At 42.3% G+C, this 24,078-nt stretch overlaps 1 protein-coding gene across 1 annotated transcript in view; it reads right to left on the reverse strand.

Moving 5' to 3' along the window:
- Window positions 1-5,288: 5,288 nt before the first annotated feature.
- Window positions 5,289-24,078, reverse strand: part of gfra4a (GDNF family receptor alpha 4a) — a 127,383-nt gene continuing 108,593 nt past the window's right edge. The window contains exons 7-8 of the mRNA XM_076749534.1: window positions 12,318-12,487; window positions 5,289-5,904 (exon numbers count right to left, since the gene is read on the reverse strand). Of these exons, the coding sequence (XP_076605649.1) occupies window positions 5,758-5,904; window positions 12,318-12,487 (317 nt within the window). The 3' untranslated portion in view covers window positions 5,289-5,757. The remainder of the gene's footprint in view (window positions 5,905-12,317; window positions 12,488-24,078) is intronic.

Consider the following 24,078-nt stretch of genomic DNA (forward strand, 5'->3'; position numbering starts at 1 on the left):
CTAAGGAAGACCGTGCAGTATGACCAAAAGCTGGATTAAAAAGTTGGACCTGGTGGTGAAATCCAGCAGCTCTTTCTAACGTCTTGTTCTCTGTTTTGGTGCAGAAAGTCGGGTCTCGGCTGGAGTCTTTGCTAGCTTTGATTCAGGACTGTTGAGCATCACGGGCGGCTCGTACTGGAGATGACTCACTGTGCTGGTTGACATGCAGCCTGTTGGACAGTCGACAGAAAATGAATAACGCCCAGAAGCTCTTTAAATACCTTTCTTGATATCTTGAGTTGCCAGTTGAGGAGACTAAGAGCCAGCCTCCTGTTTATCACCGCTGATATAAATAGTTTGAGACGCCTTCTTTATCTCTGCTGAGATTAATAAATTGGTGTCTGAGTGCATTATGTAACTCCAGTGTCAATAGTAATTCTGATCCTGCTTAACACTCGAGATTAGTCCAGTGTTTCGGTTTGATACTGGCCTTTAATTAAAACTCTCCATCTAATCATTTGGCTTTATTGTAGCAGAAGTAAAAGTTCCCTCCAGACTGCAGCTTAAAAAAAGAAAAAAAAATGCTATTAGTATTTTTTCCAGATTGCTGCTCAGAGAAATTAGCCCATTGTGGTGCCTGAATAATGAACTAAATGAATTTCAGTGACACACACGCCGCCTTAAAGGAGCAGGCCGTCAAATTCTGCTCATTTTCCACTTTAAGTGATGTCAGAATTTGTAGAAGCACTGAACACAAATCAGCTGATCTGGACATGCAAAATTCTGCTAATATTTCTCCTTTTTAAGCCGTTAATAAGCCGTTCATACGCTCTGTGTTCGTGTTTTCCACATCAGCAGTTTGGTCAACTGATCAGTGCTTTTATGATTTTTTTAGCTTTTCTCTGCAGCTCAGCTCTCGGCTTCTTCCTCCTCTGTGACTTAGTGTGATGCTGAAGTTTTAAATGCTGTTTCACCCATGTTCTCCCTCTGTTAGCATTAAAGAGCTCCACAATGCTAACATGACGATGAGGAAGCTGCTCTCACTCGCCAGCTAGCGCTTCCTTCTGTTCACCTGTGACACTCGGTGAGTGTTTGAGTATTTCACCCACATTTCTGTGACACTGTCGCTGTGTAGTCGCGGCTCTTGTGTTTCCTGACGTTGCTTTTGCAGCAGATCAGATCATACGCGGCTTCAGCTCATCTTCCTCAGAGCAGTTGGTAGGAAATTGGTGTTGTTGTTGCACAGCTTGTGCAGCCTTACCTCCACTGAGTGCTTTTTCATCATCTTTTCAGACTGTTTCCCTTCCTGCCAAGAACAGAAATGTGTAATAATAAGAGAAGCTAACAACACAAAAAACAGTGTAACAGACTGTGTAAACAGATGATTAAGCAGCAAGCTGCTCGCATCAGTCATGCTCTTGTTTGTTTGTGTAATGATATCTTTACCTTGAATGTAATGCAGTGAAAGGTGGAGGAGGCCGTAAAGGACGCCGCAGTTAGTCGACCGCGGATCGGCACCGTGGTGCTCAGACGAGGATGAAACGCTCAGGTGGGATTTTTTAAGTCTTCACTTCCTGTAATGAAAAGTTTGCTTCTCTCGATGTCGCCTGATTAGTTTTAGAGGCCCCGTCATAGATTCATTTCATACTTTTACTCCTGCGTTTACTCTGATGTAAACAAACCATCAACGGCACAGAAACACGGTAAAGGTCTAAATTCATAACTGTCAAACGTAGGCGTTGTTTCAGCGTTAGAAGACAGGACAGAGCTGCGGAGAATTTCTTCCACTTTGAGTTTTCTTGGACATGTTTTTGATGAAATAAAGAGCAGAAAAGAAGCGTCTTCAGTATGTATATAGTTCATTTGGAGCCCCTCTGTGCTGGCGAAGCTCGATCAATCTTTAATTGATGGAGAGAAGAATTTGGAGACCTAAAAATGTCACATGTTGAGGAAAGTTTCAGATCTCAGACTCACTCAGCGTCCTGTTGGTGGTCAGATTTGCAGCCTTTTATCAGCGGCGGCAGCACCACGAGTCCAGCAGCTCCAGTATGTGGGACAGCAGGAGGTTTGTCCCACATAGCTGCTGACCCAAAACATGGAGACTGGGACCAATTACAGCTGCCATGTAGAAGCCCAGGTGGCTCGCTGACAGCTGGAGTCTCGCTCTGTGAAGGGATGAGTGCCTGAGCCTAAAGAAGCGGCGTGGGAGCGGCGATGGCGCACTGATTTTTAAATGACGTCAGGTTAGTGCGATGTTGATGTTTTTACCTGAAACTGTGACGACGGCGACGTCTTACAGGATATTTGTGGCTCATGGATCTCATTGTGCTCCACAGGTTTCACAGCTGGGAGGTGCTCGACCTCCGCTGCCTCACTAATGCTCCACAGCCTTCAGGTAAACAGAAGAAACACAAATCTGCTCTTGGTTTGTTTACACCAGGGGTCTCATTTATTAAAGTTTCTGATGCTCAAAGTTGTGCTTTGTAAACTTTTGATGTCAGAATCAGCCTCTCAGTGATTTTCTCCATCTGACATATCAAAAGCAAAACTTTGGATAAAATCCTTTTTATTATTACTCAAGGTATGAATGTTATAGACATCATATATGTGGTATACACTGTGAAGTATATACACTATAACATCTTTACAAATCACACCCTGCGAGTGATGAAAAATGGATTTTTAACTGAATGCCGGGGGTGCTGCTCGAGGGCGAGTGCTTCCTCTGAAGCACAGAGCGGTGACGCTGAGCTCTGATGAATCTGGATGAGGGTCAGGGGTCACGTTTCGTCAGGAGACCAAAGAATATGCAGACAGGTGAAAGAAGCACCTCATCAGAATTCACCTCCGTTTACAGAGTGGGCTTTATTTGCAGGAAGTGACACGTCACATCGGAGATTGTGCCGGCGCTGACTCTGAATCACGGGACGAATCAGAAGGAGGCGACGGAGCTCGGCCAGAGTCACATCGCGATGAGAGACAGAGGAAAGCAGAGGTGTCCCTCTGCACACTCACTGCCAGGACGCCACATAGCTGCACTGTCTGATTTCAAAGTTAAAGGATCAGTTCACCACGAACCAACACGTATTCCTCACTGAGATCTGCTCAGCCGTGCAGAGAGCTTAGACTTTACGTGCCCGGGTTTGGAGCTATCTGCTTTTTTAAGCTTCTGCTGCCATCCTCACCATGAAGAAGTGTTTCCATTAGTCCCAGTTAGTCTGGATGATCCCCAGTGCAGACTGTGGACTGTTTATTAAACGTAATGAAGGGAGTGAGACTTTTCAGACAAATCGTCAAATATACAATTTTAAAGTTGCGCTAATCACCATTTTTAAAGACAGAATGGGTCGGAAAGCTGTTGCAGTGCACTCATCAGTGCCTTTTCCCAGCTGCTGTGTGCAGCTGTGCCCAACAGCAAATGGCTGAAAAAGTTGGCGACTGGCTGATGAACATAGAGGAGCATCTAACTGATAAAGTGATATTTCCCTCAAGAGTTGGTGGAGACCAAAACAGAGTCAAAGGGGGGCGAAAACTGGCCGAATGAAAGCTAATGCTGCTCCTTTTCCAGACTGGACACTGGCCTTATAAGGTGATTACTGTGTCAGTGTTGAGGCCAAACAAACTTGATAACACACCTGCTCCTGACGTGGAGTTTAGATGGACTGTAACACAAAACCCGACTGTAGAGAAAATGACGTCATCAGTCAAGTGATGCTCTCAAAGCCATAAAAGCCTCATGTGGCTTCAGTGGAAACGGCCATACATATTTAAGAGACGCCTCGGAGCTTTGCTATCAGAAGCAACATCACTGGAACGTCGTTCAAAGGAAATTTGACTCGTCTTTATTGTGTTTGGATGACAGCAGCAGAGAACAGTATCTCAAAACCTGGGCAAAAAATGTCTACATGACTACAAGTGAACCGTCCCTTTAAGACGGACGTCCATGTGATGAACCCTGATTCCAAAAGAGTCAGGACGCGAAGTAAAATATAAATAAAACCAAATGTGATAATTTGCTAATCCTTTTGGACATATTCTCAACTGAAAACAGCACAAAGACGATATATTTAATGTTTGAGCTGATCAGCTTCATTGACTTTGTAAATATTCCACAGGTAAACAGGTGATAGTATCATGTTTGAGTATGAAACCCTCCGAGGCTCATTCGTTCACAAGCGAGGATGGAGCGAGGTTCACCACTTTGTGAACACACGACTGGATAAAAGATGTTACTACATGAGCTCAGAGACACTTTTTATTTATGTTTTACGCAGCTTTTTGGAATCAGGGTCGTAAAACCTCGTTCAAACTCACACGGGCATCAATGACGAAGAACAAACAGGTTTTTCCTTCCTGTCGGCGAAAGTTATGCAGTGAAACAAATGGGCGTTTCTACAGAGAACTGACACACGACCACCTTCGGCCTCTCGGCTCAACACTTTTTGTGGATGCTTTCGCCGCTTGTGTTGTCAATCCTCCGGCGTCCCGCGTCGAGTGAAGAGTCCCAGCAGGAAGCGGGGCCAACACGGGTCGCCATCCCCGTCTCTCCTGATGCGCCCGTTCATGCGTCAAACCTCGCTCCGTCCGTGTTTTCCAGCAGTCCACCAAGCATGATTGGTCACAAACTCGTCTATAGATATCTGTTTTCTCTGCGGCAAAGTCCACATACATTTAAAAAATAGAAACTCGTGTCCATCTCTTGTTGCTTCACCAAAACCACGTGATGATTTTTATACATTTCTGAAGAGGAACGAACTCAAATGGCTCTCACACTTAAAACTGAACGAATGAAGAGTCCCCCTCCAAAGTGACGTCTACTCATACAAACTGATTCATAGATTTCAAATGAAAACAAATTACAACATGTTAAAGGCTTATGAGTACCGTAGGTCCTTCTAGAGCAAAATAAAACACTTTCACAGACTTTGCGAACTCTTCTCGAGCTCGTCCAAACATTAAATTTCATCAACAGCTTCAGTTTTTCTTTATTTGGAAACAAACTCTTCATCCCGCCGCTGAAAACACAACAACAAAGAATCCCATTGCGATTGGACTCGGTTATAACATGTGCGTCCATCTAACACACGCATAATTGTGGCGAATTAAAATAACAGTGTGGCATCAACGTAACGAGCGAAGCTGAAGGATCGGAGCGCCGCATGTGGACAAACACACACTTCCACCTTAAATCTCGTGGTAACACTTCGTCACAGTTCATCTGAGAGAAAAGTCTTTAACATTTAATATTTTTCTTTTACACCAAGGAATGTTCAGGGACAAAAAAATTCATTTTTTTTCTTTTTTTTTATATTTTTCAGTTTTCCAGCACTGCCTCTCCAGTGTCTCTTCGCTGTACACCTTCTGAACCCAGCGGCTCTTTTCAGCTCGGACGTTATTTTCAGATGAGTGTGTGTAACAGTTGGTGTTCGGGCAGGTGTGAAGCAAGAAATGAGGTGTGTACTTCCTGGTTCCCTCCCTCCCTCCCTCCCTCCCCCCCACCCCCCCGCCCCTTCCCCCTATGGTGCAGTGATGGCGCCCTCTCTGGTGGTCTTTCTCAAGGACGTGGGCTGCACAACACATCTGCTCTGAGTCATGATTCACAAAAAGAGATTAGGTGTGGTTTCTGTGACAGAGAGGGAGAGGGGAGCGGGGCAGGACGGAGTCAACCCTCCCCCCCCACCGTCATTTGACACGTAGAAATGGCTCTTTCTCTCACGCCCGCCCTCCCCTCCCCCGGGTCCGGAGGTTTGTCCGTGGAGGCCAGGCGAGCGAGGGCTCTTATTGGTCGGACAGCAGCAGCGAGAGCAGCCAGCCGAGGCCCAGCAGCAGGGAGAGGCGGAGGGGCTCGGCCACGCCGTCCGACAGGCCCGGAGAGGGAAGAGTGGAGTCGCCCTCGTCGCCCCACAATCTGTCGTTCTCGTTTACCTAAAGGAAAGTAAACGTGTTGCGATTAGACGTCCATTTTATTTTTTCCTAGTTGAAAAATAAAAAAAGATTATCTGCTTCCGGAATCAACATCAGGACACCTTTCAGCACAAGCAGTGAAGAAAAAAAAACCTGATCCAGGAGGAGAAATTTCATGAGCAGCTATGTGGATGTAACGGCCAAATTTTCCACATCCACAGTCGGGAAATAAGACAAGTGACGGCGAGGACATTGGCACTTATCAGACAGACGCAATTTCACAGCGAGAGATGCTTTTCACTGCGAACAAACTCTTCAATCAGTCGAGCTCCATCTCCCCGTAATTCCCTTCCTCTCTCTCCATCGTCCATCAGATGTCGATTTGATGCTTACATGCATGCACACGTACATACATACCCACATATGTATGTAGGTATGTATGTTCGTGTGTGTATGTATGTGTGTGCACATATGTGCATATGTGTACATATGTGTAAATGTATGCATATATGTATATATGTACATATCTGCAAATGTGTATGTCAGTATGTGTGTACATATGTATGTGTATACATGCATGTATGTGTATACATGCATGTATGTATGTACATGCAAACATATGTATGTACATATATGTATGTATGTGTGTCTGTACATGTGTTCATGTACACACATATGTATGTACATATATGTATGTATGTGTGTCTGTACATGTGTTCATGTACACACATATGTATGTATGTACATATCTGTACATGCAAATGTAAGTATGTAGGTGTATATATGTGTACATATTTATGTATGTATGTATGTGTGCGTGTGCACATATGTATGTGTGTACATATGTGCATGTATGTGTGTACATATGTATGCACATGTGTGTATGAATATATGTGTGTGTACGTATGTACATATGTGTGTATATGTGTCTACATGTGTATTTGTGTGCATATGTAGACATGTTTGTATGTGTGTACACATGTGTGCATGTATACACATATGTATGTACATATGTGTATGTGTGTACATATGTGTACATATGTCTAAGTATGTATGTACATATGTGTACATGTCTGCATTAATGCATGTATGTATATGTGTACATGTGTATGTATGTGTGTATATATGTACATGTGTACATGTATGCACATATGTATGTATGAATATATGTACATATCTGTACATGTGTATGTATGTGTGTACATACGTACACATTTGTATGTGTGTACATTTGTGTACATGTCTGCACACATACATGTATGTATGTATGTATGTATGTATGAATGTATGTATGTGCATGTGTTCACATACATATGTGTTTATGTGTGTACATACATGCACATATGTATGTATGTACATATCTTCATGCACATGTGTTTATATATGTCCATGTGTGTATGTATGTGTACATATGTGTGTGTGCATATGTGTATGTATGTACATATGTGTACATGTATGCCAATATGTATATATGCACATATCTGTACATGTATGTATGTATGTATGTATGTATGTATGTATGTATGTATGTACATGTGTTCATATGTATGTGTACATATGTGTACATGTATGCCAATATGAATATATGTACATATCTGTACATGTGTATGTATGTGTGTACATTTGTGTACATGTCTGCACACATACATGTATGTATGTATGTATATATGTATGTATGTATGTGCATGTGTTCACATACATATGTGTTTATGTGTGTACATACATGCACATATGTATGCATGTACATATCTTCATGCACGTGTTTATATCTGTACACGTATGTATGTATGTATGTATGTATGTATGTATGTATGTACATGTGTTCATATGTATGTGTACATATGTGTACATGTATGCCAATATGTATATATGTACATATCTGTACACGTATATATGTAGGTATGTATATACATATGTGTTCATATGTATGTGTGTACAGATGTGTACATGTATGCACATATGTATGTATGCACATATGTATGTGTATCTGTGTCTACATATATATGTATGTGTGTGCGTATGCACATATGTACATATGTTTATGTATGTGCGTACGTATGTATGTGTGCATATGTAGGCATATGTTTGTATATGTGTTTAAGTATGTGTGTGTATATATGTGTAAGTATGTATGTATGTGCGTGTGTACACATACATATGTATTTGTGTATGTGCATGTATGCACGTATGTATGTATGTACATATCTTCATGCGCATGTGTGTATATATTTGTATGTGTGTGTGTGTGTACATACGTATGTATGTATGTATGTATGTATGTATGTATGTATGTACACATACATATGTATTTGTGTATGTGCATGTATGCATATGTGTATGTATGTACATGTATGTACATATGTGTCCGTGTATGCGTGTATGTATGTGTGTATGTGTGTATGTATGTATGTATGTATGTGTGTGTACATACGCATGTGTGTATGTATGTGTATATGTGTACATATGTATGTATGTATGTGCGTGTGTACATACATACGTATTTGTGTATGTGCATGTATGCACATATGTATGTATGTATCTTCATGCGCATGTGTGTATATATGTGTATGTATGTGTGTGTACATGCGTATGCACATGTATATGTATGTATGTACGCATGTGTATGTATGTGTGCATATGTGTATGTATGTACATATATGTACATGTATGCACATATGTATATATGTACATATCTGTACATGTATGTATGTATGTATGTATGTATGTATGTATGTATGTGTGTGTGTGTGTACATATGTAAGAATGTATATATGTATGTGTGCATGTATGCACATATGTATGTGTGAATGTGTGTATGTATGTGTCTACATATATATGTATGTGTGTACGTATGTATGTACATATGTTCACGTATGTGTGTATATGTAGGCATATGTTTGTATATGTGTATATATGTTTAAGTATGTATGTGTGTATGAATGTACATATGTGTCCATGTATGCATGTATGTATGTATGTGCGTATGTACACGTACATATGTATTTGTGTATGTGCATATCTGTACACATATGCACATATGTATATATGTACATATCTGTTCATGCGTATGTGTGTATATATGTGTATGTTCCCTGGTGGTCTAGTGGTCAGGATTCGGTGCTCTCACCACCGCGGCTCGGGTTCAATTCCTGGTCAGGGAACGATGTTAGGTGGCACGGTGGAACAGTGGCAACACTGTCACAGCTAGAAGGTCCAAGGTTCAATTCCCCCTGTGGGTGCCGGGGGCGTCCTCCACCATGCTTTCGGTGCCTGCTCGAGGAAAGGCCCTTTCTGTGTGGAGTTTGCATGTTCTCCCCGTGTTCACCTGGGGTGTCCTCCATAAAAAACCCCCACTAAAAACATGCAGAAGATCACCACCTGACCAATGGTGACGAAAGGAACTGGGTCCACCGCTCCTGGTCTGCCGCGGAGGAAGGACTTTCCAGGATGGGTCAAATGCGGAGAAAATAATTTCACTAAAGCATGGTGTGTGTGCAGTCTCCCCCCGTAGCATGTGTGTGCTGTGATTAATAAAGTATATCTTAAATCTTAAGTATGTGTGTGTCTACGTATGTATGTATGTACATACGTACATGTGTATGTATGTATGTATGTATGTATGTATGTATGTGTGTATGTGTGTATATATGTATGTATGTGTACAGGTATGCACATACGTATGTACATATCTGTACATGCGTATGTGTACAAATGTGCATGTATGTGTGTACATATGTACGGATGCATGTACATATGTGTACATGTATGTATGTATGTATGTATGTATGTATGTATGTACGTACGTGTTGGTGTGTACAAATGTACATACATTTATGTGTACACACACACACACAAATGTATGTACATATGTACACACCTACACACATATGTATGTACATATGCATCCATATATACAAAAATTTATGTAGACATATACAAACACACACGTGTATACATACGTATTTATGTGCACATACATGCATACGTGCATAGCCGAGCCGAGTCAGGTAATGATGGAAATGGTGTTATATTAGATGTGTTTTAAATATGTGGAGATGGATTTAAAATAGCAGCTACAAACAACATGACTAACACTTAAAGTGGTGTTAACAAATTCATGTAAGACAGGTGAACAGAAAAAACGTACCCTATCTTTTTTTTCGCAACGATCCAAGTCTTTGGCGGTGTTTCACCAGACCTTTGTGAGTGTTTAACTTGGCAAACAACCGGAATGTTCACCGTAATTTTCAACATTCAGCACGGCAGCGCTGACAGTCTGTTGCCTGGTTAATCCACTGGACAATAAAAGCTACGCTAACAAGAAAGTTGTACACCCCATACTTTTGTACGCTTTCATTTGTTTTCCTGAGTAGAACAACGTCTCAATGAGCAGGTAGTTGATTACATCTGCTGCCTCAGTAGCAGCAAGACTTTCAGTTCAGTTGAAAAATCAATCCTCTTCGTAACTTAAGCTGTTTGTACCTTTCTCTCATAATGTCATCTAAACTAGCACATTACGAATTTTCCTCCATCTCGTCCAATGCGTTTTTCACTTCCTGCCCTCCGTCTGAATTTAACGCCACGTGACTGCAAACAACCTATTAGCAACTAGTTACAACAGCGAGGAGTTGACTGTAAACTGTGGAAAACGGCGGCTTCTTTCAGAAAAGAGGAATAACCTTTTTTTTCAGCTAAGTGTCACTTCCTGTTTCAGTTTATCTCCGTCACACTGAGCCTCCTGCAGTCAGAGGATGATGCAGACTGTTGAAACAATCGCTGTGTGGGACGAGGGGCTTCAGAGGACCGCAGGCGAGAATACGTAATTTGGGCTTTTGGCCCTTTTTTAAGCTTTCCCTCTGGAAATAAGTAAGTGGCCTAGTTCTCCATTTAACTTGTGAAGTTTATTTATATCTGTTGGCGGATTATCAATTATGTTATCTACAGACTTTTTCCCATTAAGAGCCAAATGCATGGAACAAATTTCCTTAGCCTGCAGTGAATTATATTATTTATAATTTCCCCCTCATTATTAAAATCAGACTCACTGTGTGTATGTTTAATGCAAAACTGGCTGTCCACATTAAAATTTATGTTCAACAATTTAATAGTTGTTTCCTTTACTGCTTCGTTGTATGGCCTACATTAATGGTGTTTACAGAAAGTGTTTATACTGTTGATGAAACGGTTATGAATTATGTTCACATTTAGAGGTCTGTGATGCCAACTAAAGCTTTCAGAACACCCTGAGACCGCTGACATATATACAGTGTGTTTATATAGAGCATATTTACATGTAGCATAGTGCTTATTCTAAGTTAAGTCTGTGTTCACATTTGCAATCATGGTGCAAATAACATTATATGTGTCTTCCACAGGTTTATCTATCATCTGCGCTCATCCTGTATGTTTTTTCTGTAAGTGTTTAAACTATCAATACCATGAGCTTATGTAACACACATTTGTTTGATTGTTGTTCGCAGCTTGCTTTAATTGTCTTAACTGTTTTATTCTCATTATGTTGTTTGTTTTATGCTCCACTTTGTGTGCTGAATCCTTTCACTGCCGCAGAGATCTAACGATCCCTCAGGGATCAATAAAGTTCCATCCAATCTTAAAGCTTCAAAGCGTCTTTCATTCACTCACTTCAGCTCTTTACGTGACGAACACTCGGCGGGTTTGTCTTTAGCGAGCAGCAGAGCCCGACCGACGCGTTGACTTTATCACTGACTGCCAGCCTGTCACAGAGCGTATCACAGACATGTTTTACTCTAATTAATTCACCTTAATTTGACTCATCATGGCCAAATCTGCAGTTTTTATTGAGTGTTTGTGTCCAAAAATATAATTGGGTATCAGAGCTATTTTTAAAATGTGTGAATTCATTTAGGTGGTTTTACTCTTTGTGTTTTGTGATGTGTTTAGTTTTTATCACTTTTAATTCATTTTTTCTTGTTCTGTTTTAAATATGTTCTTTGTTTTTATTATTAAGCACTTTGTAACTGTGTCTGGAACAGTGCTGCCTAAATAAAGTTTGTTATTATTATTCTTGAACTCACAAATCCAATATCAGTCGATCTCTGTTGGGGTTCTGATTGATCTCCTGTGGCTTGGATTGTCGCATGCAAACATCTCACACCCAGAAACTGGACACTAATAAGCTGCTGGAAAGTGAATTTTGTGCATATGATAGCAAACGACACGGCTTCAGTTCCCTCCATCTCAGTCCTTGTGTGCCTGACTCTGCACCTGACGCCGCCTGAATTATGCAGATAATGTAAATCCCACCCGTCTGCTGCTCCCTGCAGGATAAAACAAACACACCCCCAGTTATCCGCAGTACCGCGACCCAATTCTGAGTGAGTCCGTCTCCATTAGCGGCTCTCTGTGTTGGAAAAGGCTGTAAATCACATTTTCAGCCGTCCGTCTCGTCTCACCTGAGTGGGTATCTGTGCTCTCAGAATGTTCTGCTCTGTTTCCATGGAGACGCCCGGGGTGGTGGTGGCCAGGTGCGGGCTCTGGTTGTCCGTCACCGGACCGGGCATCCCGGGCTGGCTGGCGCCCGTTTTCACATCCGATCCGTTCCCGAAGGCCAGGATGGCATTTTCTAGGAGAGAAGAGCAGCAGAGGTTCAGCGTTCAGAGGGACATGAGGGGCAGTTTAATGGATCAGCGCCGTCCTCGTCATCCGAAGGCGAAATGGAAAAACTTCACAATCAGCTTTCACATCACCTCCAGCTTCCTATTGCTTTTTACTGCCGCATGGCTCTTTGTAACGTGATTGGTCACTTTATAATTATGCACCGGGGGATTGCAATTACAGCTTGGTCATGACACGCGAGGACAACTCAACCTTTCAGAGTGAGTCATCGGCCACTGAACGAGTGACTGCACTCTCTAAAACATGAATTTCAAACTGCACTGGGCAAGACTTTTTCAATAAAAACACATCTACTGTTAGCCGGTATCACTGAGTGGTGCTGAAACAAACAAGAGGCCTTCGTGATTTGATTCATTCATTCAGCAAAAATGAGCATTTGAGTGTGTTCACTTTCCTGGTCACAGGAAGTGAGGCGTCCACAAACATCAAAAACTCAAACTCTTAAATGCCACAATCACAAAAACATCAAAACTGCTGTCACAAATGAACCTTTCAGTCTGAATCGGCTACCTGGCGGTTACCGCTCACATCGCTAACCGTATCCAACCACCTCATCCCTCATTCACATGTAAGGAAACACCCAACATTAACATCATGAATGTAAACAATGAACACAGCACTTACAGCTGTCAAGCTAGCATGTTAGCATTGGGAAGCATTGACTGCACTTTCTCTTCTAATAGCTAATAGCTCACTATCGCTTTAGCAACATGTCTGCCAAGCCTTCATGTTCAATAAGTGTACAGGCAGAGTTCCTCACAGGTAGGCAGGTAAGCAGGTAGACAGGCGGGTCAGGCATCCAGTCATTTCATTCGACGCGCTCCACAAATACTGGATATTTATCTTTGGCTTTTGGTCAGAGCATTTGATTTTTTGATTGCTGTTGGGATTATAAAGAGAATTTCGACAAATATAACAAAAAGTGCATCCAAAAATACTCTGGTTTACAAGAGAAAAACAATAACTGTCCCTGAAACAGCAGCGAGTGCTCATCCAACCACAGGAAGCAGATTTCTGAATAATGGAAGCTCCGATTTTTCAAATTTATACGTGTTGTTGGCTTTCTGGGCCACCAGTGTACGAAACTGCCTAAAATGAGTAACATGTTATTCATGCCTGGGAGTTAAGATGAAATATGTTATTCCTAAGGCAGGAAATGCTGCAGTCAACGGCGGTGAACGCCGTCTGCTGTCACATGAGAGAGAAAAGAGTGTTGTGTGAGCAGTCATTCACTTTCTTATACACAAAATGTCAAAGGATGATGGGAAAGCCTTTTTGGCCAAACAGAAGAAAGCCTCAGTCAGTGGCACATTGAAGCTTTGGTTTTAATTACAGAAATCTGCTGCAAGAGCTGCTGCAAGTCAGACATAACGCAACTTGACTTCATGGCAAATTTGAAAGGCAAAAGCAGAACTCTGGTCAAAATATAAAATAATGAACAATAATGAATAATGAACAACACCAAGTTAGTTTTTGGAGTCCATTTCTATTCAGCAGGCTGGCTGACTGGCTTACCTAAATAGCTGTGGGGTGGCAGACTTGAACAATTCCCAGACACTGAGTCAGTTTGACTCACTTCTGACCTTCCTGCTGGTTTTCAACACAAAGCCTTGATCAAAATTCAGCCTCCCATTCTCACTTATGTATAGAGAATTATATGTAAATCGAACAGTGTGCTGTTGTGAAAATAATGTAAGAAAGTTTTATAAGTCAGAAGTTACACTCACAAACACCATTATTACCCCTTTCAACAGCTAATGTGAGGCAGAAGTCGTGTGAAAGAGAAGTAATAAAGTGTTGTTAGAGCGACGTGGTGCGTGTAAGTGAGACTGACAGTATGTCGACCAAACAGATTATCTGTGTGCAGAGAGTCGTAGTACAAATGATAACAATGCAGAATGTGAAACAGTGACAGAACGAGAGTCGACTGAAGGTGTTTGCCTCCCGATGAGGCGTAAATCTCATCTTTGTGTAAAGCCCCAATGGGCTCGTGACTGCCCCCTGCAGCCGGAGGGCAGAAGACACCCACGCCGGTGAGAAGCACAGGAACAGCAGCTGTTCTTTCTCTGATAAAGTTCGAGAGTTATCTCGTGGGCCCCTGGTTCCTGAAGTAAAAGCCCCATCGGGAGCGCCTCTACGGCTTTGACTGGCGTGAAACTCTCCTGGTCGAATCATCAGTGTAAAAGATTAACAACTGTGTTAGAAAAAAATCTTTGATCAAAAGTCAAAAGAACATGAAAACTTTTATTTTTAAAGTTAACTACGACTCCCAAGATGCATTTCAGCCCGAAGCATCCAATCAACAAGCTTGTGAATTCTGCTAAGCTAAAGTTTATGGTGTTTAGACAACTGTAAAAATCTGAAGCTTAAATCAACTGATTGTAAATTCGGAGTCAACGACGGACGCAGCGACAAAGTGCTTTGAATTCACTGCTGCTCTGATTTGCACCTCAGTGTGTGTTGGACCGAACACACAAAGGTGAAACTGTGTGTTTGGTTTCACGAGTGAAGGTTTAAACGAAGAGGACGATGACGTTTTCCTTTACTTTTCTACTTAAAGCGCTGCGGTGGAGACAGTCCCAAACATGTAATAAACAGACTAATGAGAGAGTGATTGTGAGCGGAAGGGAGTGTAGCTGTGTGGATGTGTGGGAGCGCACAGGTGAGCCTGTGCTAATTAAGCTGTGTAGGTTAAGGAATAACAAAGCATTTTGTTAAATGCAATCAGACCCTGCTAGGCGCTTAATTTGATCAACAGGAATGTGGGTGTGTGTGAGCTGACATTTTTGAGAGAAAATTGAGAAAATGTTATTCAACTACAGATTGCAATAATTTTTCTTGCTGTTTATGTTGTATTTAAACCACCTGCACCACTTAAGGAATTGTCAGCCCTTGATTAGTGTTCTTTAATGTGCCTCTTTCCTCACACAAACACACACTGCTGCTGCATCCCACAATAACAACCCCTTCAATCAACCCCATTGATCAGCTGAGTCAAGCTAACAGGACAGTCAGACAGCAAGTCCAGAATCCTTTGGGGCTTCATTAGTTCAAGACACCTGTACCTCCTGACGGATGCAGCTGTAGAACTGAAGGTCCTGATGATTCAGATGAGAATTATACATACAGTGTTTGATTCTATGCACACTGATCAATTTTAGAGTAACGTTTATTTCATTTTAATTCTATGAATTATGCTGCATAGTTTTCATATTTCCATTGCTTTCATTCACTGAGTAGAAAACCAAGGACATACACTCTCAGACCCTCTCAACCTGGCAGGATTCTCTCTTTAGTAAAATATGAGCACCTCACATAAGGTCACGGGCAGTGTAGCCTCAACGCACACAAACCATAGATATCTGCTAAAAGTCCTCAACTACAGTAATAGAAGCAACACACTGAAATGAATCATATCATTATGAAATACTAATTCATCATTAGAAATGAGTGAGTGCACTAGAGGCTAGAATTTTACAAAAAAAACTGCAAAACTTTTTTATAAGGACACATCTATTATGTGACTTACACAATGAAGTTATGAAAGAAATTGCCCTCTTTGATGCCCTATGGTAGATAAAACACGATAAAGTGCCTGTTACGGTGGCCCAATATGCAAAAACTAGTTCCCTTCTAGTGGAGAAAATAAGATAAAGTGTCCTTTACGGTAGCCTTATGTGAAAGAAAGCATGATGAAGTGCCCCCTATGATTCCCCTCCAGTGGAGAAAACATCATGAAGTTCCCCCTATGGATCCCTTCCAGTGGAGAAAACGTCATAAAGTGCCCACTATGGATCCCTTCCAGTGGAGAAAACGTCATAAAGTGCCCCCTATGATTCCCCTCCAGTGGAGAAAATGGCATAAAGTGCCCACTATGGATCCCCTCCAGTGGAGAAAACATCATGAAGTTCCCCCTATGGATCCCTTCCAGTGGAGAAAACGTCATAAAGTGCCCACTATGGATCCCTTCCAGTGGAGAAAACGTCATAAAGTGCCCCCTATGATTCCCCTCCAGTGGAGAAAATGGCATAAAGTGCCCACTATGGATCCCCTCCAGTGGGGAAAACATCATAAAGTGCCCACTATGGATCCCCTCCAGTGGGGAAAGCATCATAAAGTGCCCACTATGGATCCCTTCCAGTGGGGAAAACATCATGAAGTTCCCCCTATGATTCCCCTCCAGTGGAGAAAACATCATAAAGTGCCCACTATGGATCCCTTCCAGTGGAGAAAACATCATAAAGTGCCCACTATGGATCCCCTCCAGTGGGGAAAACATCATAAAGTGCCCACTATGGATCCCTTCCAGTGGGGAAAACATCATGAAGTTCCCCCTATGATTCCCCTCCAGTGGAGAAAACATCATAAAGTGCCCACTATGGATCCCTTCCAGTGGAGAAAACATCATAAAGTGCCCACTATGGATCCCTTCCAGGGGAGAAAACATCATGAAGTTCCCCCTATGGATCCCTTCCAGTGGAGAAAACAACATAAAGTGCTCTCTATGGTTCCCTTCTAATGGAGAAAATAAGATAAAGTGCCCTTTATTGTGGCCCAATGTGCAAGAAAACATGATGAAGTGCTTCCTGTGGTTCCCTTCCAGTGGACAAATCGTACCCTATAGGCTTTCTTACATGCTAGAAAATGAAATAGCCTCTAAGAACCAGTAAACGGTAAAAAACTAACTCGTTCCCTGTGTGTTTTTTCGACGGTGCGCAGTTTCTCTATTATTGACAGCATGAAAAAGAAACGCATGCATCAGTGATACTTGGGAATAAAGTTGATTCAACGTCCACTGAACATGGCCGACATCATTGGTCATGGGTGGTAAACATCGAGTCCAGCCCAGAGGAAAAGAGACTGAACGCATAAACACTGATGGCTACAGCAGTACAACAGCTGAGTCATAACATCCAATCACCAAAGAATGGCGATGTAAAATAGATTTTGATTTGCCACCCAGCAACAGCAGCGAACAATTACGCTCAACAAAAGCACCAAAATTAAAGTTCTGTCATCTGTCTCTGCCGCTACCAGCAACATTTTGTGAAATCACGGCCCATCTCTCTGCTGTCAGTTCAAAGCACTTTGCAGAGCTAATTTAATTCCACCATGTTCCACCATGTTATAGTTTAAAACTTTTGGAGCATATTTGACGGATGCTGACGTGAAGATGGTGGAAAGGCTCAAAGGCAATGCAAATGCTACGGTACGGCAGGCGGGATCCACCATCCATCTTCATCACTCATGTTTATATTGTATGCACAAAAAATATGTCATCGCTAAAAAGAAAGCGCCTGACAAGTTTCCACGTTGTTCCTCCGAGAAAGTGTCTCATTTTATGACTTTATATTTCTACTCCACTTCGATTTAGAGGAAAATATATTACACATTTTACTCTGCTGCTCTTAAGTGACGACTGCAGTTTCACAGATACAAACTAAACATGATGAGTATAAACTATGACACACTGTTCAAGATTAAACTGAATGAAATGCACTTAAAGTTCGTTCCACTGCAACAGCAACACTGTCGAGCTTCTGCTTACATTTATTACAAAACTCAGTAACAGTAATTAAAAAAATGGAACATTTCATAATAATTTAACAATGAAAATGGCCGGTCTGCTGCTGCATGTTTAACATTTCAGGGCTCGTGTAGTGAATCGTCTCATGAATCTGCTCTTTAAATTCATGCAGTAACTGATGTTTTGGCTCATTGAGGGCAACGGAACGAAGCTGTGAACACAACATTAGCATATTATCACTTAATATGAGAAATTTGCTAACAGTCACCTCTTAACACAACCTGCCGATACAAAGCAATATTAGAGTTCACTGTTTAGCACGTTAGCTGCTAAATGCTGAACTGTGTTGTTCACCAGCTAACTGCTAATTGCTAACATTGTGTTTTTTGTTTTTTAACCTTTTTTCATTGAGGAGTTTCACTGTGAGCACATTCACACAGTTACACGTTCACACCTGGAAGCTGCTGAGTACGACCAGTCTGATCTGCAGCCACTCAGCAGCTCCACTGGAGCCAATGGGGCTAAGGGCCTTGCTCAAGGGCACCCCAGTGGTGGTAATAATGGAAGGTCAAGTGCTGCCTTTTCACTTTCCCCACCCAAATTTAACCTTAAAGACACTGATTGTTTATCAGCTGGGCTTCTGGCAGCAGCAGGCAGCTGATAAACCTGCTGTTCCCTACCTGCCCAGCACCAAACAGACAAAGTTAGAGGCTAATCTTCACAGTTTATACCGCATACTTGTTCTAGCTAGCATGTGTATTTACACAAACTACTGTAGTTACTGCAGGTGTTGCATCATTTACGATGATGACTGGAGGAAGGTGACTCTTCAGAGATCTTCCCTCCTCTTTCACAGGCGTTAAAGGAACAGATGGTCAAGTTTGGATGCGATTCGATTAAATAAACAGATGCTTTGGATGTTTCAGGGTTGAATCCTCACCTGACTGAAACAGACAATGGTTCACGCCTTCGATGTCAGTGCTGAAAACAAAGCACAGCCAGCCTCAGCTCTCTGGATGGCCAAATACTGTTTTCCACCTTTTTCTTCTACTTTTTTAGCATCAACAATTTCCAAAAAAGAAAAGTGACATTGGGCTTTAACTTAGTTCCCGAAAAGTAGATTCAAAATATCAGTTAGCCTTTCAGTTCTTCATCTCTCTGCTGTCTGTAATGGTGTGATATAACGATCATGGTGAATATTTAAAGGGTCCACTTACAGTAAGTAGACTCTGACTGGGAGCAATATTACAGTATGTGCATTCTGGACTATGTATAATTTACAGTCTGGTGGCGGATTTATATGGTTTCATATACCCCAAAGGACACGCATTACATCAAGTTCTTGGATTTACCACAACCAGAATGACATATAACCACATGATGAATTAATATTCTAGCAGCATTCATTTTCATTCGGCTAATGGGGTACTCGGCAGCAATTACGTTTGCATGAAAGTCACTTCAATTAAAATATGCTCAAATGAAGACATGAAATGAGAGATTCATCAATTAATATCCCTAGCTCATACTGTATGATGGATGTGAGCGCTCAGGAATGAAAATCACACCATTATTCCATCTGTTCCCAGCAAAAATCCTCCCATTCCAGAAACAACTCACTGGTTATTAGTGATGGGATTTCAGAGCCTTCAGTGGAGTGTCAGGGTGTGTCGCACAAACACTGATTTCTCACAGGATCATAAAAAATGGATTCATCCTCCTGAGGTAGGATACCTGTGCAAGCACAATCCTGCAGCAATCAATGTGGAGCCTTGACTCGACCTCTCCGCCGCTGCGACACCGAGCATCACCTACTAGACAGAGACGGAGGTGGTGGATGGTTAGCCGGCGCTCTCGGCTCCAGCTCTGCAGCTAATTAGGGAATTTGCAAGTTGCAACACCACAGCGACGAGTCGATAGTGGAGGAAACAGATTGAGCGCTGCTGAATGTGTGTATACATCAGCACCTCGCAGGAAAGACTGCGGACCTGCTAATGGAGCTGTGGGTCATTAGCGTCCGTAGGACAGGTGGGGAAGTGTGCCACGGCGCTCAAAGTGTGCAGTTAGCGCTCGGCGCCGTGCGGCGATCCCCTGGCAGGCTGACGGATGAGAGAGGCGAGGGCCGCAACTCTGCCTGCTCGCCGCCGAGCCTCCTCGCCACCCGCCGTCACGCAGAGATGAAGTGCCAATTGATATCTTCAGCGGTAAGCTGTTGTGACAGTTCCTTTGTAAATGTTTGGACACGGCTGTTTAAGCACCGCCATCTCGCATCTCTTTGACTTTTAAGTTTCTCCCTGAGGGCTTTTTCTTTTTTTTCTTTTTTTACTGACTTCATAGATTCCCTAAAGCCACACTGCAGCCCCTTCCTGTCCCCAACCTCCACAACATATTTCTGGATACCCCCACTTTTTCTGTTACACTACCAATTTAACTTCCAGAAAAAATAAAATAATTGCAGAAATAAATGAGCTTCACCTCCATCTGTCCTCTCATTTTTTTTCCCTGACACACTCAGCTTTCAGAGAACGAAGAAGTCCAGGGCTGCTGTTCTGCATAGCGATGTGGTTATTATGGCTGTGATGAGGAGGTAAGGTAGGGCGACAGCTGTTTTTAAAACCTGAGCGCACTCACTCCAGAGAGCACATTTTTTTCAGCACTTTTCCCCTTTTCCCTCTCTGCAAACGAAGGTATTCTTCCCTGCCACCTCCTCTCTGTCCACCTCATTAGTTCGGAGGCAGGAAACCAAATTACGTTCAATTACAAAGTCATCAAAGGCCATCTGAAGTCCTGTCTCAGCAAGCCGGCCCCAGCACAACAGCACAGGGGTGCCCTGCCTGCAAAATAATGCTGAATTCAGTCGCAACAAGATGTAAGCACCAAAAGAGGCCAGGAGGATCTATTTAATTGACGATCATGCTGTCCACTTGTGAAACCGAACCATTACCGAAGGAGAGGAGAGTCTTTTGGCTGCAGTCAAAATGAGTAACGTTTCTTCTCTGTACACTGTGATTACATGAGGAACATGGGGGAAAGAAAAGCATTCAGACGCTCTCCCAGGGCGGATTCATTTTCCCAATTATTGGCTCGAATCCAAACTCTCGTTGCCAAATCATTACACACACTTTCTCCCCAAAATAGAACAGTGGCCTGCCTGCGCCTGGCAAACGAGACTGAACTCCAATTGAGATGAGAGCTGGACATGCACCGCTGGTCCATGAATCAGCTTCCCCATTAGAAACTTGTTCATCCTTATTATCACGTACTGTATGCGCTGTTTGGCTTCAGCCATTTGCTCAGGCAGGAGGAGAGGACTGTTTATTTCTTTCTTTCTTTCTTTTTTTTGCTCAGATGGAGGGAAATGAGGCCAGTCAGTCTGAGGTTTGTTTTTCTGGGTCTCTAAGGAGCTTACAGTAAACAGCACACAGGAGCTGCCTTGGCAAGTCTGAGTCCTGGCTGCAGGATGCACATGAGGAGTTTCATTGAAAAACAAGACATCAATCAAGCAGCTGAAAAACATATGTGACTTCGCTGGGAGGTTTAACTCACTCCAGGATAATGTACATTTTATTGCTAGCCAGATTTGGCTAATTAGAAGAACAGAGGCATTTTAACAAATGTCATTATCTGACTGAGCGATGCATGTCAGGTGGCAACTATTCTGTCAAAATAGATGCAGCACGTTGTGATTGCTCTGAAAATAGCTTAAACGCTCTTTGTCCCCAGATAAAACTGTAATTTGCTCTATTAGGTTTCTCAATGTGCTTGTTTTTCCTGCTGCTTTAAGGTCTTTGCTGCGCTTCGTTTTCGTGGAGTTTTTTTTTTTGTTTTGAGACATTTTACGTATTAGTGTATTAACGTCTGCTTGCTTTCTAAAGGCTGCTTCATGGCAGGTGTCTTCTGAAGGGACAGTGAAGGGTTTGGTATGCTTGAAATGGACTTGGTTGCATGACGGGTCATCCGAAAGCATGTGCACGCAGAAGGGTTTATAGCGGTTACAAACGGCCACCCTCGAAGGCCGAGCGGAACGCCTGCTGCCAGAGCCTCCTTCAGGCTCCATCACATCTGCCGTCCTGATCCCTGGCTGAGGATTCTGCAGCTTCTGCACGTCTTCATAGTCTCGACTCAATGGATTTGACAAATGGGGACGACGGCGAAGGCTTTCAGTCTCCCCTCGAAAGCATTCTTGGTGGTACACGGGAAAAGTGACAGAAGTCGGTGAAGAAAAGTTCACGCCTTCACCTGCTGTCACACCTTCGCACACCCGGCCAATCACTGCATTAAGGAGGCATGATAGTCGACCGGTCTGTTCTGGAAAGTTACAAAAACTGTCAAACGCAGCATCAACGATCCCGACATCATCTGTGAGGTTTAAGACAACGTCAGACGACCTGACGACAGCTCACTTTGAATCACGTGGATGCCTGAAGTGAAGCGATGAGAAGAGACTGAGACTTCAACATGTTGATCCATGAGAAATAACTGCTGCATGTGACTTCTCACAAAATGTACCTACATTCAGAGCAGGACACAGAAATCTGTCTGCTCTTCCAAAAATCAACATTTTTATCCTTCAATCAGCATCCAAAGTGACTCCTTTCATTAAGGTCAGGGGACCTTCATGGTCATGGTTTCAACAATAAACCCTTCATGATTCGAGACCTACCGTCGTCCTGCTTCGAGAAACAACACCGGCTGTCGCTTGGAAACAAGTAGCAGTCTCCCCTGTTAAAATCATTCGTTTTGTTGACCAATCCATCAACGCTGACCTCCTACCTCTGCAGACTTTGTGGCTCTATAATAGCATCACATGACTTCATTAATTGCTCCAGACGTACACAAGTCACATGCTGTTTTTCTGGGGAGGAAAGTCTCCTAAAAACACAGTATTAGGTACTTCTAGGTATTAGTCATATTCCACCATTAGTCATATTCCATTATGACCTCTTCTGTGCTGCTGGGTGATCTCCTTAACGTACTCCTAACAGCACTGACCTGCCCACCAGGAACAGCAGCTGCTGGGCTTTAAATCAAGCTTTCTGACAAACCCGGAGGTTTGTTGCTCTGTTGACTGAGAATCTGCAGCTGCAGGTTTAAATCACAGACTAACTCATTAGAACTCATTACAGCACGTCAAGTAGTGATCCCTTTGTGGAGCACAATTAATACAAGTGATTTACTGTACAGAGAGTTTTGTTTCTGGATTAGCAGATAATGCTTTGAATGAGTAAAACTGAAATTTTAGATGATTGTCCCTCAGAATCTTATTTTCTCCTTTCAGTCGTCTCTCTTATTGGCAGTTCTCCTCCAGATGGTTGTTTTTGTGCTTTTGTCTGAGGAGTTGCTGCTTCTTACTGCATTATTATGCTTATTACTGGATTACCACCAAGCTGGTAAATGTTAGCTGCATTTTTTTTCTGCTTCCATACACAGAAATGTTTTGTCTGAGAAACGCTGCACCTGTTCGCTGTGGAGTTTACGGTTTTTAAGCAGCCGCATTGTTTCGGGTTGTTTGTGAGACATTAAATTCTCTTTGCTTCTCATTCATGATGGAAGTGGTAACGCTTTATTCAGCTGCTTTTATTACCTAATGCCAGCGTCTATTTTGTATCTGTGTGTCCAGAATAAAACATATTAGTGGAAGCAAGACCATCACATTCAGTCTCATGATTGTTAAATATTAACACAAGCACACGTGAACTTGGGTCAGCTTTAGATTATTGTCTGCAAATTAGGATTTGGAATTATTTAGCAGTTTAATCAAGGATATCAAGAGAATACTTAGTGAAAACCTGTAATGGGGAAAACATGCAAGCACAAAGGAAGAAGAGGAAGAGGAAAGGTTAGGGAAGGAGTAAGAGACTCATACATGTTTTAATGAGCGAGGGCCTGTTTACATGTTTGAAATCAGAGGGTGTAGACATTTTGTCACTTTGTAATAAGACAGAAAGTGCTGATATTGCAATTAAATTACTTATGGTGCCATTTATCTAAAAAAAATATGATACTTAAAT

The sequence above is a fragment of the Chaetodon auriga genome, chromosome 14 (genome assembly GCF_051107435.1).
Source record: "Chaetodon auriga isolate fChaAug3 chromosome 14, fChaAug3.hap1, whole genome shotgun sequence".
NCBI lineage: Eukaryota > Metazoa > Chordata > Actinopteri > Chaetodontiformes > Chaetodontidae > Chaetodon > Chaetodon auriga.